The sequence below is a fragment of the Diorhabda sublineata genome, chromosome 3 (genome assembly GCF_026230105.1).
Source record: "Diorhabda sublineata isolate icDioSubl1.1 chromosome 3, icDioSubl1.1, whole genome shotgun sequence".
NCBI classification, from domain to species: Eukaryota; Metazoa; Arthropoda; class Insecta; order Coleoptera; family Chrysomelidae; genus Diorhabda; species Diorhabda sublineata.
The window spans coordinates 31,409,185-31,422,845 of record NC_079476.1 but is presented as its reverse complement, the minus strand read 5'-3'; the positions used below and the strand labels follow the sequence as shown (position 1 = coordinate 31,422,845).

The 13,661-nt window shown below is 32.4% G+C and overlaps 2 protein-coding genes across 2 annotated transcripts in view; one reads left to right on the top strand and one right to left on the bottom strand.

The window, feature by feature from the left end:
- The window catches only part of LOC130441754 (protein dissatisfaction), a 65,924-nt gene extending 58,468 nt beyond the window's left edge, over positions 1–7,456 (top strand). The window contains exons 6-8 of the mRNA XM_056775540.1: positions 3,532–3,771; positions 4,961–5,042; positions 7,197–7,456. Of these exons, the coding sequence (XP_056631518.1) occupies positions 3,532–3,771; positions 4,961–5,042; positions 7,197–7,456 (582 nt within the window). The remainder of the gene's footprint in view (positions 1–3,531; positions 3,772–4,960; positions 5,043–7,196) is intronic.
- Positions 7,457–9,558: 2,102 nt separating this feature from the next.
- Positions 9,559–11,816, bottom strand: LOC130441634 (uncharacterized). The gene is made up of 2 exons (XM_056775398.1): positions 11,702–11,816; positions 9,559–10,701 (listed from the first exon to the last, which is right to left on the bottom strand). Exons 1-2 carry the CDS (start codon positions 11,766–11,768, stop codon positions 9,572–9,574), a joined length of 1,197 nt encoding a protein of 398 aa, XP_056631376.1. The 5' UTR covers positions 11,769–11,816; the 3' UTR covers positions 9,559–9,571.
- Between the last annotated feature and the right edge of the window lie 1,845 nt (positions 11,817–13,661).

The window sequence follows — 13,661 nt, the reverse complement described above, 5'->3', positions numbered from 1 at the left end:
CTCGGCGTCGGAGAAGTGTTTCATGTTGTGAGGAGCAGAAACGCGTTTAAAAACGTGGTCGCCAACCTCCAATGAAAAGACGACATGAGAAGAAGATACTCTCGTAAGAATTTCACTATTAAAACCATTAAGCCAACGCTGTGGCGTTCGCTCAACAACTATGACTTTCCCTTCAATTATTAAATGAAAGTGAAGCAATTGAATCTTTATAGAATTAGAGACTAGTGTTAACAACTTACGACGTGTTTAAATTGAGGCGTAGGAGTTTCCACATATGAAAAAAAATATTACTGATGATTACTATATCTATTCAAGTTAATATTTAACAATTACTATCAATTTATTCGTTGTTTGACATTCTAATCGATAAACCCTCCACTTCGTCAATGACACATTTACAAAACAAAACTTTAGACAGTTACATGGACAACTATTTGACGGGAAAGTGATAAAACTTCTAAAAGAACTAAGAACTACAAGAATAAAACACAATTTTAATTGATTTAGAAGTATCAGACATGATTCCTATTCTTGTCTAGGCATCGAAATTGATTATAAATTTCTGAAAAAATAAGAGTAAATAATGTTTTTATTCCCTTTTTCCATAATTAAAATAGAAAAAGATTAGTAAAGAATTAATTGGAATCGATTTTTGAAAAATTGGACTCCTGTTGTTTTGAGCAACGAAGATCCCCACTGATTCAAGTTAGTGGACAAAATAGGACAAAATAATTGTATGGTTAAAGATCAAAACAATTATTTATGACTGAATTTAAAAAAAATATCTATACCATGGATATCCTAAATATGCAATCGATTTTTAACTTGGTATTAATAAGACAGAGAAATTGTTCTTAAAGTAATGAGAAGCCAAAGAATTAACTTTTAGCAGACGCTTTGTACTTCAATCATATCTACATTATTTGTTCAGAGCAGACCACTTGGAAGTAATTTAGAATTGTTAAAAACATATAGGTATGGATGATATTGCTAATTTCTAGTCTCCAATGCTGGATCCGAACCAAGCAGACAAATAATGAACACGTTTTTGAAACAAAAACAGACAAAATTTTGAGCTTTCAGGAAAGATGAAATTCATAAACTGTCCACACGACAAAGACAAATATGCAACAAAATGCTTTGGTACGAATAAGTTGTTTAACCATGTGATGAACATATTAAAGAATAAAAACCTTTCCTTTATCTTCTTCCAATGTTAGGAAAAAGAGCCGCAAATTTTTTTAAATGTGACTAAGCCAACAATGCGATAAATGATAATAATAATCATTATTTCAAATACGTTGTTTATTTGGAAATGAAATGTTCACCTGCCTCGGATTTCTTCATTTTCTTGTAGTTTCTCCTTTCTCTCCTATCTGACTGTTAACATTCCTAATATTTTCTTTCCAGCAGTTTATAGGTATTTAATAATAAAAAAATCTTCCTCAATGCAACTATTTTTGGAGCCCCATTTTTTCGGTTCTCATGATACTATTATCAATTCCACATTTCCCCTGACACCTTTTGCTAAGTACCTACTCCAGTATTCAACAACAGAATAGAACTAAATTTTAGGCTGATTTGGTGATCTCCTTCTCATCGCAGATCGTCTACAATTCGTTAACAACTTGTAAAATATGCAAAACAAAACAGAGCCTCTATGATATTCACCTACTCGAGATGGCACTTGCAAAAGTCACCAGCTTGTCGAGATACATGAATGTCTTTGTGTTACCGTTATTTAGGCTGCTGGATCTTGAACTGGTACAAGTCTTAAAAGGAAAAAAAATCTTAAATTTTAGCAATTCGAAGATTGATTTTTTATCATTTCTAACAATTGGTCATTTTAATTTTAATCGGAGTACTATACATTATAACAAAAAATATAACGTACATTATTGTAGTTATTTTACCGCCCCAAATTACGAAAATAAACTGGAGAGGTAGTAAATGGACGGATATAAAGGGAGGAGTGGACAAAAATTCGCGAATTGAGTGAATAGTGCCATTCAGAATGACTTTTCAGCTGGAATGCCGCCGCTTAGAGGAGGAAATACTGAAATAAAATAACCCCTCTTTGACTTCTCAACCACGCCTACGAAATATATTCACTCCCACAGTTTACATGCATAGGAAGAACGTCTAAATAATTATTATTAAATTATTATTAAATAATTATTACTAAAATTAGTAGAAAATTAATGAGAAATGTCAATATTGATAGAAAAAATATAACAGATAAAAGTTATAGATCGTTCCCTTAGTTGCCTTTATCATTTGTATGTAATTGTACGTGATAATGAATTTAAACTTTACTTACTCAATAGTGGTGTAATGTATTTCGGGCTAACGAATGATACTTGACCATATCCTTCGAATTAAAACATTGAAACTACTTTGTAAAAAACTATTCATTATGCAAGAAAATAATTAATGAAACTTGGTTTAAATAATTCGACTACCGTACTCGATGATTGGCATCTCATTAAGAGCCTCGTATCTATTTCCAAACCGCTTTAAATACCAAAATCGTATTGTTCAAAAAAGCTATAAATAATTATATTTATGGTCGCTACAATCACATAGAAAATGAAAGTAAGTAATTTGATACGTTAATGGATCTTCAAGTGTCTAAAGGGGCACTTGGAATCGCTTAACTATAACAATAAATCTTAAAGAACACAAAAATAAGGTAAATTTATGATTCTTCACATTCACGTTAATATAAGATAAAAATGAAGTAATCCGAGACGATACATTAATGGAGGGTGAAATAAGGGACATTTTGTATTATTTAACTAGATGATTAACAGATTCTAATGGTTCCCAACACAAGAGGCTGTATATTTGTCTAGGTTACATTCGTGCAATGTTGCCTAATTTTAAATAAGAAATTACTCTGTCAGGGCAAGTGGATTTCTCGGATAATTAGTTTTTCAAAGATCAACTTTTCTTTATATTTCTGTAACAAGAAGTAAACAATTTTTATTCGTTTGCGCAACATGTAAATCACCTTCTTTTTTCCTAACTTTAATCATTATTTATTAAAATTAAGCTTCATTTTGCTCTCCAAAATGGCTTTGCAAGGAACAGGACTCCGAGCAAAGGCCTACATTATACATCAGTCATAGATATAATCTTCTTCACTCGGTAATGCAAGATAAAATAATGGGTAGGGAAAGCATAGGTCGGCGCACAACATCGTGGTTAAAAAATCCTTCTATTATACGGGAAATGAGTAACTCAGCTATTCTGCGCTGTTGTAGGTGAAGTAATGATACTCAATGTAAGGCCAATGCCGTCCTGATAATCGCGAATGCGTATAACCATATTAGGTTCAAATTAACCAATCTGGCCATTTTGTATAAATCACAAAGTAGATATAGTAATTTCCTGCTTTATTTGAGATGACTCTTCCATCTAAGCATCCTTGTATCCACACAACTTCCAATAATCTTAAAATATACTTTCTATCGTTCAAACTTATAAAGTTATATTTGTATGCATATATATCTTATTTATCTCTTACAGGAAACTACGGCTAGACTTTTATTTATGGCTGTTAGATGGGTAAGGTGCTTAGCTCCATTTCAAACGCTAAGTAAACACGATCAATTGTTACTCCTACAAGAATCGTGGAAAGAATTGTTTTTATTACATTTGGCTCAATGGTCAGTTCCATGGGATTTATCAACGTTACTAGGTTGTTCACAAGCCAGAGAGAGACTGCCAGCTGATTTACACACTGCAACTGAAATAAAAACAATACAAGTAAGCAACTATATAAATACTTAGGGATGGGAAAAAGACATTGTTGTGTGCATAATGGAATTTATGTTGAGTCCAAATAAAAAAAAGAGTAATATCTACGATTTTCGGTCGTAATTCTCGACTTAGTAGACAGGCAGTTTAGTGAAAAAGTTTGAGTCTACATATTCGTTGTGTGATGTTGGCGTGCCAGTGAGACTACGGATTGGTCGAAGTGTCGAAAATATCGCGCCGTTGGAACGTCTGTAGCAAATGATTCAAATCGGCGTTCTCAAGAGTTGGGCATTGCAAGACCACTTTATGGCGAATTTTGCTTAACGATCTTACTTTACACCCATACAAGATCAGGCTCACTCAAGAATTGAAGCCGATGGACCATTCGAAGCGACCTATGTTCTCCGAATGGGCTCTGGAAACGATGCGCCAAGATGATCAATTTTATCGCAAAGTCATCTTCAGTTGCGAAGCTTATTGGAATATATGGACCTGGACAGCATATGGTTTCAACAGGACGGCGCCACAAACCACACAGCACACGTTACAATCAATTTATTGATGAACAAGTTTGATAAGTGTGTTATCTCAAGACAAGGACCAGTCGATTGGCCGCCCCGTCATGCCATTTAACGCCTCTAGATTTTTTCTTTGGGGCTACGTCAAGTCATTGGTCTATGCTAATAAGCCGACGACGTTGGAAGAGCTTACAGCCAACATTGAATGCAAAATAGCAGCAGTTTCGGCCGAAATGTTAGGCCGAGTCATGGAAAATTGGATCCAACGAATCAACCGCTGCAAACATGCCTGCGGTGGCCATATAAGCGAAGTCGAGTTCCATTCATAAATGTTTTGAATGTACTTCAACCCCATAATAAAGTTTTTGAAATATCTCAAATGGTTTTAATTTTATTTAGAAAAAAAAAGTCCTTATTAAAAAATCCCTTAGTAGCATTACGTACAGATGCATAAGAAAAGGAACTTGCAAAGAAAAGGAACTTGCAACACTGCGAGTCAGTGGTGTTGATGGATTACATGTGATATACACCTCCACAAAAAGCTGTGGATCCATTTTATTGGACATAATTGAATATATGGTGTCGCCATCATAATCATGGACTTCGGTTAGACAAGGGAAGATTTCTTTCCTAGGCTAACTCATTAATCCACAAAGTTGATAATTGTTTTTCTTTTTTAGGAAATAATGTGCCGTTTTCGACAAATATCTCCAGATGGCAGTGAATGTGGCTGCATGAAAGCTATCCTACTTTTTACACCAGGTAAAGTTCAATATAACAAATAAGATGGTAACTTACTTATGAAACGCGAGCAAATAATTGATAATATCATTGATTATAAATTTAAATACGAGGATGTATTGATATCTAGTTAGCCTAGATCAGTTCCATGCATAAACAAAATATTGCGTTACCAAAGCAACGAACAATAACTTATTAGAAGTGTCAGTGTAAAGTTTGACGTTAAAAAAGTGAACCAGTAAACGCAATAAATTAAAAGAAAAAAAGATGTCCACGGAAATTGTGAAAATCGTAAAATTGGGGTATCCAGCCATCATCACGTACCTGTATTTAAGAGGGTTAAGAGGTGAGCAGATTTATGAAGATATGCTTAATATCCTTGGTGATCAATGTCCTTCGTATACGACCGTGAAAAATTGGACTGCAAGCTTCAAAAGAGGTAAATTTTCCATTGAAGATGATGACCGATCGGGAAGACCAGTTTCTGTGTCAGTCCCCAAAAATATCGATGCAGTTCATGACATGATTTTATCAGACCGTCGAATTGGGCTACAACGGATATTTGAAGCACTGAATATTTCATACGATCGCGTTCATCATATAGTTCACGTGAATTTGGACATGAGAAAAATTGCTGCAAAATGAATTCCTTAAATGTTTGAATGTTGACCAAAAGCGTGCAAGGTTAGGTGTAAGGTTAGGATCTATAAAACTTGTATCAGGCCAATCATGACATACGGAATAGAAACCAGAGAGGAAACCTACAAAACGAAAAGCATGCTTCGGGTAGCCGAAATGAAAACGCTCAGGACTATAGTGGGAAAAACAAGAGTAGATAGAATCAGGAACACTGACATCAGGGAACAATGTGGAGTGCAAGACATCGTTAGATGGGGGAGACAAAAAAAGATACTGGTACGCCTACGTGAGAAGAATTGAAGAGAGTAGACTACCACACATCATACTTGGAGGGAAACTAAAAGGGAAAAGAGACAGCTGGCAGTCCACCTTCCAGGAACTAATACAGAGGAACCTGCAAAAATAACAGATCGTGAGATCTTAAAAATGAATTAGAAGAATAAGAATTTTTTTATTATACTCCGGGAGCCAGGTGAAAGTTTGGTTAATTATTTCCTTTCGATAGATAATTGGTAATATACATCAGAGAATTATGTGATAAAGCCTAGGGAACGTCAACTGCGGCTCGGTATGTGGAATAAACGGCAGTAGTCTTCCACGCACGTCAACAAAAAAAAGAAATTCAGTCATTTCCTCCCAGCTGCAAATTTGTAAGCTGATTATTAATATACTGCTGTAATACATAAAAAAGTCAGATAGCAGTAAGTCGAGGAAAACCTGGTCAGCAGATGCAATACTTGTAGATGCTTACGCTTAACTCCTACGTAATAACTTCAAAAGTATCAGCTGACGGTTTTACCACCGAGATATAGCCAGCTGACTTATATATTTCTTTTTATTTGAGAGGAAATCACTGAAAATATAAATGTTCGAGGCCCCAACTACACTATAGTAAAGTCAGCTGATTATTTTGTTTCCTCGAGATATTGGGATAGTTACAGTTTCACAAATTTAAGTTGGGAATAATTGACTAAATTCTTTTTTTTTCTCATCTCATCCCACCGAGCCGCAACTGACATTAACTAGGCTTCATTATACAACTTTCTGATACATTCTCCTAATTATCTCTTAAGAGGAACTGTCGTGTATTTCTGTTGCTGGATCCCGGACTATAAGTCTTAGTTAATCAATATTATACATAAATCTGCAAGAGAGGTTAGTCTTAACACTAATATGAAGAAAACTAGTTTCCTTATTTGTTAAATACGGAAAATAAAAGAAATCGAGTTTTAATTGATGATTTTACGCCAAAAAAAAATTCAAAGAAACCAAGGAAAATTTATGTAAATGTGATCCAGCTGCTGGTAAGTGTAACTCTGCTTTTAAATATGGCCGTATCAACACACAATGTTTGAATATATTCAAATGTAATCCACGTGAAGTTTGAAGTTTGAAAACGAAAGAAGAAATAACCTGTAGAAAAATGATCGATACAAGGTCACAGTTCAATTTTGGATTCGATTTTTTTCTTGGTGAAAGACTATAAAGAAACCTAATATGTATGTCATAATTTTATGGGGATTTTTTTTCTTTCAGAAACAGCTGGCCTTTGTGATGTTCAGCCGGTAGAAATGTTGCAAGATCAAGCTCAATGCATTCTAGGAGATTATGTCAGAACGAGATATCCCAGACAACCTACTCGATTTGGAAGATTATTACTGTTAGTTCCAAGTTTAAGAGCGATAAGGCCGATCACCGTAGAATTACTCTTCTTCAAAGAGACTATTGGTGAAATACCCATAACACAATTATTAGGAGATATGTATTATATGGAAAAATGTGCTTCCAATCCATAAACTTTCAAAACAACTTGTAGAAAAATAATATATCAATTGTGTAAGATTATGTGAAAAATAAGAATTCGAGTCTTTTGTTATTATAAGATATTATTTAAATATCGACCATATGTATAAAAATAGATTTTCGAAAGTTCTTTTTGAGTATTTTTCAACAAAGTAGTTTTGTGGTTATCACAAACTTAGCCAAATACCGACTCATATAAATAGGGTGTTTCCTAAGTAATCTAAAATATTATAGTGGACGATGTGTCCACTACAATATTTACTACAATACCCGTATAAAATTCGGTAAACATCTAACAAACCATCAGTCCATGTGGACTCATCATCTCCACTATTTCCCAATGAAAAATCGAATCGTAAAGATATACGCATTTCTATTGGCCGAAACTGTCGGAAAGCGTATTCACACAATTTCTTTGAACTATTCCTGCTAGAAAATCTGCGATAAGCAGTGGCGTGGTAAGGTGAGATTAATTTAACTCGTAAATTTTTTTAAATAAATAGAAATATGGCGTTCTTCAAACCATGGGCGAATGAAGAGACTGAAACTGCACAGTTTAGTGAGAGTAAAGACAGGTATGAGTTTAATAATAAAGATTTAGATATACAAACACAGCAAGTTTTTTTAATATTAGATAAGAATTGCTGAAATCAGTTGACAAAGTCACTCAAGATTTTATATGTAGAACAATTTATAGTTTATATAAGGAGAACAGCGTTGCGATATTAGAAGTAATACAGCAAAAGGTAGCAAATTATCCAGAATACAATTATAGCAGTTTAGAAGCATAGCTTTAAGTTTTGTAAGTATGTAGTTTTAATAACAATAAACTGAATAAACGGATAGCAATAACCGAATCGTTAAGGATCGTTCGATGGCGACAAGATTATTTGCGTTAGATAAAACTATCCAAGTTCTAATACACGAATGGGGTACAAATAGGACCCAGTTCACGTCTGGTACCCTGCTTAAACCAAACTCCCTTACAGGCAGGTACATTTTACTTGTCTTTTTACGTTTTATAATTTAATATTCAGTTGTAGCAAGTTAACGAAGTGCAAGGGTTATTATAATCTGCAATTCATATTGGTAGAACTATCATAGATATATTCCATTGCCTCCTCATTGATTTAAATACGTGTATAAATCAAAAACAATACTCAAATTATAGAGAAACATTTGCCAAGAAGTGGGTATTCTTGGCAAATGTTTCTCTATAATTTGAGTATTGTTTTTGATTTATACACGTATTTAAATCAATGAGGAGGCAATGGAATATATCTTAATCGCGTGATGCATTTGTTTTGTAACCATTTGGATGTATGATAGGTTGCGAAATATTTCTGCATTTTTGTATATATACTTGGAAAGAAAGACAGACTACTCATTCATATTCATTATTTACTTTGTTGCAGTGCAGCACATCACTAATTTCTTTAAAAAAGTTGGAATATCGATTGGCTCATACAATATTTTGTGTATAAAAGACAAGACAGTTAAATTTTATTCAAAATTATTGAATTTGGAGCAAAACCGACGATGATGGCACATTGCACTGGACTTACGTCACGTCAATGCAAAATTACTGATTTCGGGAAAATGAAAAAGACATATATGATCAGAAGCATATATATTTTCAAATACTACAAATAACGACCAGCTATATACATAGAATTAATTGAAATAGTAGCAGGTTTATTATTTTATAGTACTTATCTTCTTTAAAATTTTAAAACGCTAGAAATTTGAAAAAATACATCTTAAATCATATAAGAGACATGTGTTAGATTCTATTTGTGCTATGAAATATAGCGTGTTATATTTGAAAAAAGGAAGAAAATAAAAGAGCTAAATAAAACTTTTTCTTCGACCTACAGTAAGTTATAGAGCGTTGATTCACCTTCGATTTCCACATAAACTTGACCATACCTCTCAAATTACTCTGGATAACGCGAAAGCTGCCGGTTGAAAACCGAAAAATTTTCATCGAATATATTATGCCAAGATTATTACGATCAAAGACATTACAAACGTAATCGATTATCATCAACAATAATTGCTGGTTTGCGACTGGAGTATCAGTATCTGTTTGGTATATGCAAATATTTTTAACTTACTGCTAAAATATGCAGTTTTTTAGAGAGCAGTTTGGAATTTGTCACAAGCAAATCCCCTATGTTAATTCCTTTCTTTAATATATTTTCAGGAACCTCGATATATACACAAGTTGATGACGTACTATAAGGTCTCCGAGGTTTTTTAATTTGAGTTTTGGGTACAAATTCATTAGCTGTTTTAGGCCTTTCCTTCATTCTTCCTGTATTTTTATTCGGCATACTGATAACTGATGGGCTATACAATTGTTTGACTCTTTTTAAATTATTTTTGTGTCTAACCTTATTTTTGTCCATTTTCTGTGTTTCATTCCTTCTCTTTGCAATTTGTTTCAACCACTGGCAAAATACTTCTTCATTTTGTTGCATTTTTCGTTTCGTATACTCCTCAAGAATTTTTTGTCTAGTCTGTTCCTTAAGTCTTAATAACTCTTTGTGTTTTTGTCGATTTTCCAATTGTCTAGAACTCAAGCCGTATTCCGATCTGAGGCCATTATAATTTGGAAGATTTTTTTGTTTCAATTCATCACAGCACTTTCTTTGAATCAATTGTAGCGGTGGGAGATTGGCTACCTTTTCATGAATTTCTAATTTTTTAATATACATTGGTAGGTCAAAGTCTAATTTATCAATGCAATGATTTCTGCATTGTACTTCTTGAATGTGCTTTATTTGTTTCGAGCCATTATTTTTTCTTTTTGAAGAGTGTTTACTAGTATTACAATTATCGGTTTTCAACTCTTCGAATGTTTCTTTTTCCACTTTCGTTCGATACTCGTAACTTTTAACAATATTGTCTATTACAATTTCATTGCAATCTGCATTAATACTTTCAATAATCTCTTCATCTTCCACATCTTCCGCTACTTCTTCAATATCTGAAATATTCACAGTTTTGTACTCGCAAATAAGTTGGTTGTCATGTTCCAGATCTTCAATATTATCACTTTCGATGCTATTCACATCTTCATCTGTTAAATCTGGTTCAAAAGAATATAAATCATCTTTAAATTTTACTTTAGAAAGTTTACCACTACTTGGACATGGGCTGGAAGAAAATAGATCTATATTGGCCTGTTGAACTTTTTCTGCTATGTTATATGGCGAAGAAGACGGCTGAAGAACTGAAACAAAAATACGAAGACTTATAATCTTTATATACGGACTTAGGGCAAGAATCACCAAACCACTACCAACATAAAATTATTCATATTCATTTATAATTATTTCATAATTCGAAATTATAGTCTGTATTTTACTTAAAGGCGATAACAACTACTTTCCTAGCTATTATTAGAACAAATATTGAATTATATCTCCTCCAAAGAATATGACGTTCTTTTTATCCATATCAACCTCTCTTATATCACCAAATTTTAATGAAAGGGGCGTAAACACTGTGCGGTTTCGACGATATTGTGTCTCGTCATAACGATCTCTCGTTTGGAGTATCTTATCCGAAATCTGTTATTTGGTTCATTTATTTAAATATTTCAATTTCGAACCATCAGACAGGTCAAATTTAGCCGTAGTCGGCGGAGATGTAACTCAATATTGGTCGCGGTATTAGACGAAGTTTCCTCTTGTAAGGAACGGTAAACCATCGATCGATTAAAATTCGAAAGAATTTCAGAGGTATTGATATCTTGAGTGTTCTGCAATAACAGTCTACAAAATAGGTGGTATATGGTGGACGTGCTTCATCCCTTTCACAATACGAATAAATGAAAGATTTATTACAATTGAAACATGTACTCAGGTGCTTATCGCTGATTTCTTTTTTTACCGCTTATTTCATTTCATCACATTTGTAACCATGTCTTATTAAAAATAATGATTTATTAATTGTTTTGGAAGTGCTGTATTCAAAATATTTCCAAAAGTTTGACCAAATTTATTTTGAATAATATGGATCGACAGGTTGAAAAATTCCTAATTATAATGTTATATTTTTATTTTTAATTCATTTATTTTCAATGCTAAAAATCTATGCTATATTTGATCAATAAATGATCACCCTGACAACAAACAAAATTTATTTAATCAGGTATTAAAATCGTGTGTAAGTTGAATCGACAATACTCCTATAAAATACTATATAAAATGATTTATTCAATTACTTACAAAAACAATCGACGTCATCCTCTTCTTGAGTGTCACTTTTTATAGTGGTATCTACATCACTTCCCATATTTTACGAATGTTTTTTAAGAAATGAAAGCATACGCAAGCATTTCAGTCTGTTAAAACGATGTTGTTTACTTTTGTAGTGACTATGGCAACTCATAACAAACCTTTAATAGATTTTGTAAGTGTCGCATTTCAAATTATCGCTGTAATAAAAGATCTACCGCCACCACTACGTCAAAAAACTATTTTTTAATGTTTCAACGGCATAAACGTCATATATATTTTATTGATTGAAAAAATTAAAATTCAATGGCACTTTATTATTAATAATATTACAAAGCATCACAAGTATTTACGATAAACAAAGAGAAATTACTTGTTAATTATTTATTACCATGTAGTGGAATACATTTTACTTTAATTCACAGAAAATTCCTGACAGCTGTGCAACGAATATCTCTACTGGGAAATTTTTATTGCGGAGTTTCCTTTCCAGAAAAAAGATGCGAAAGAAAAAAGCAATAAGAGCCAATATGTCCATAAGAAAACAAATACAGGGAAACAAGGTGAAAATGACAATTTTGAAACAGAATCATCTGATAAGGAAGATATTGCTCTAAAACCTTTGAAGCTGTAACATGTCATTCGACTTGTTACGTTTTTCTTCAAACATTTTGAATATTCCTTTGTTCACGTATTGTGGCACAGTACTTCGGATTTATTTATTCGAACGAGTTTTTGAAGAAATTAATTTGTTATCTACATATCTACACTTTAAGTAAAACTAAATTTCGATTTTATTCTTTATATTCGCTGGTAAGATTTTCTTTGTTTTTTATTGTGCACACAAAAATTCCAGTTATCTTCAAGGATTTTCTTTTATTTTTAGCAAATTTTTTATGATAATTTTCATATAAATTCGTATTTTCTATTTATTTGACGAACAGAACGAATAGAATAGAACAGATTTCTGTTTGGTTATATTTTAAATATATAAATTCAGTTTATTTGTATGTCAGAGCTTAAGCTCCTTTTGTTCAAATCTCTTCTACCCACTCGTTCCTTTTTCCGTAATTTCCATCTGTTTCCGTTTCCTTTCTTCCATTATGTTTTTTCCGCAGCTCCACCGCAGCCATGTTGGAAGTTTCCACAACAAGGATAAAAACAATACGATTGATTAATACAAAAAAATGATTATTTAGCAGCATTAATAATAATTACGCCACCAAGCGCATTCGTGCTTGAGAATCGACAAACTAGGATTACCAAGAAACTCCTTCCAGAAGAATGTGAAATTGAATACTTACTACACAGTGCGCACATTTATTATGTAAATTGATCTTAATTCTTTTGATACTTTGTATCCGGGATAGGTAAATGCGAGCATAAGTCTTTCGAATGATAATAATGATATAACAATCTAAATAGTCGAAAATATATTTAATGCAACATAAAAATAGATATATACATTTTTTATAATTATCAACTATTTTTTACAATGTTCAAATAAATATAACAGAAAAATATTTACATACAACATATTTATGAACTATATTTTTTATTCAACTAATTTCAACAGCTGCACTAGCTCTCTTATTCCATGTATTTTGAGATATAAGATATTATAATATATTAAAAAAAGCCTATTAAATTTTGTGGTAAACATGCATAAACAGTTTTAACCAAAATTACTGAACAATATCATAATGTTTACGACTGTGTCCACTTAGTATGAACATATTCGGAATAATATATATATATATATATATATATATATATATATATATATATATATATATATATATGTATTAATTATAATCAAAGACAAAAAAACGAGAAAAAAAATAAAAAGTTGAAAATAGAAAATTTTATGGTACATATTTAAACACCTTTTACCACGAAAATACATGATCCCAGAGAACTTTGTACGTTAAACTAGTGAGATTTTTGTGAT

Coding starts and splice junctions, on each gene's coding strand:
- LOC130441634 (XM_056775398.1), bottom strand. CDS start 11,768: ATGGGAAGTGATGTAGATACCACTATAAAAAGTGACACTCAAGAAGAG. Junction 10,702..11,701: donor GGATGACGTCGATTGTTTTT/GTAAGTAATTGA, acceptor TTTTTGTTTCAG/TTCTTCAGCCGTCTTCTTCG.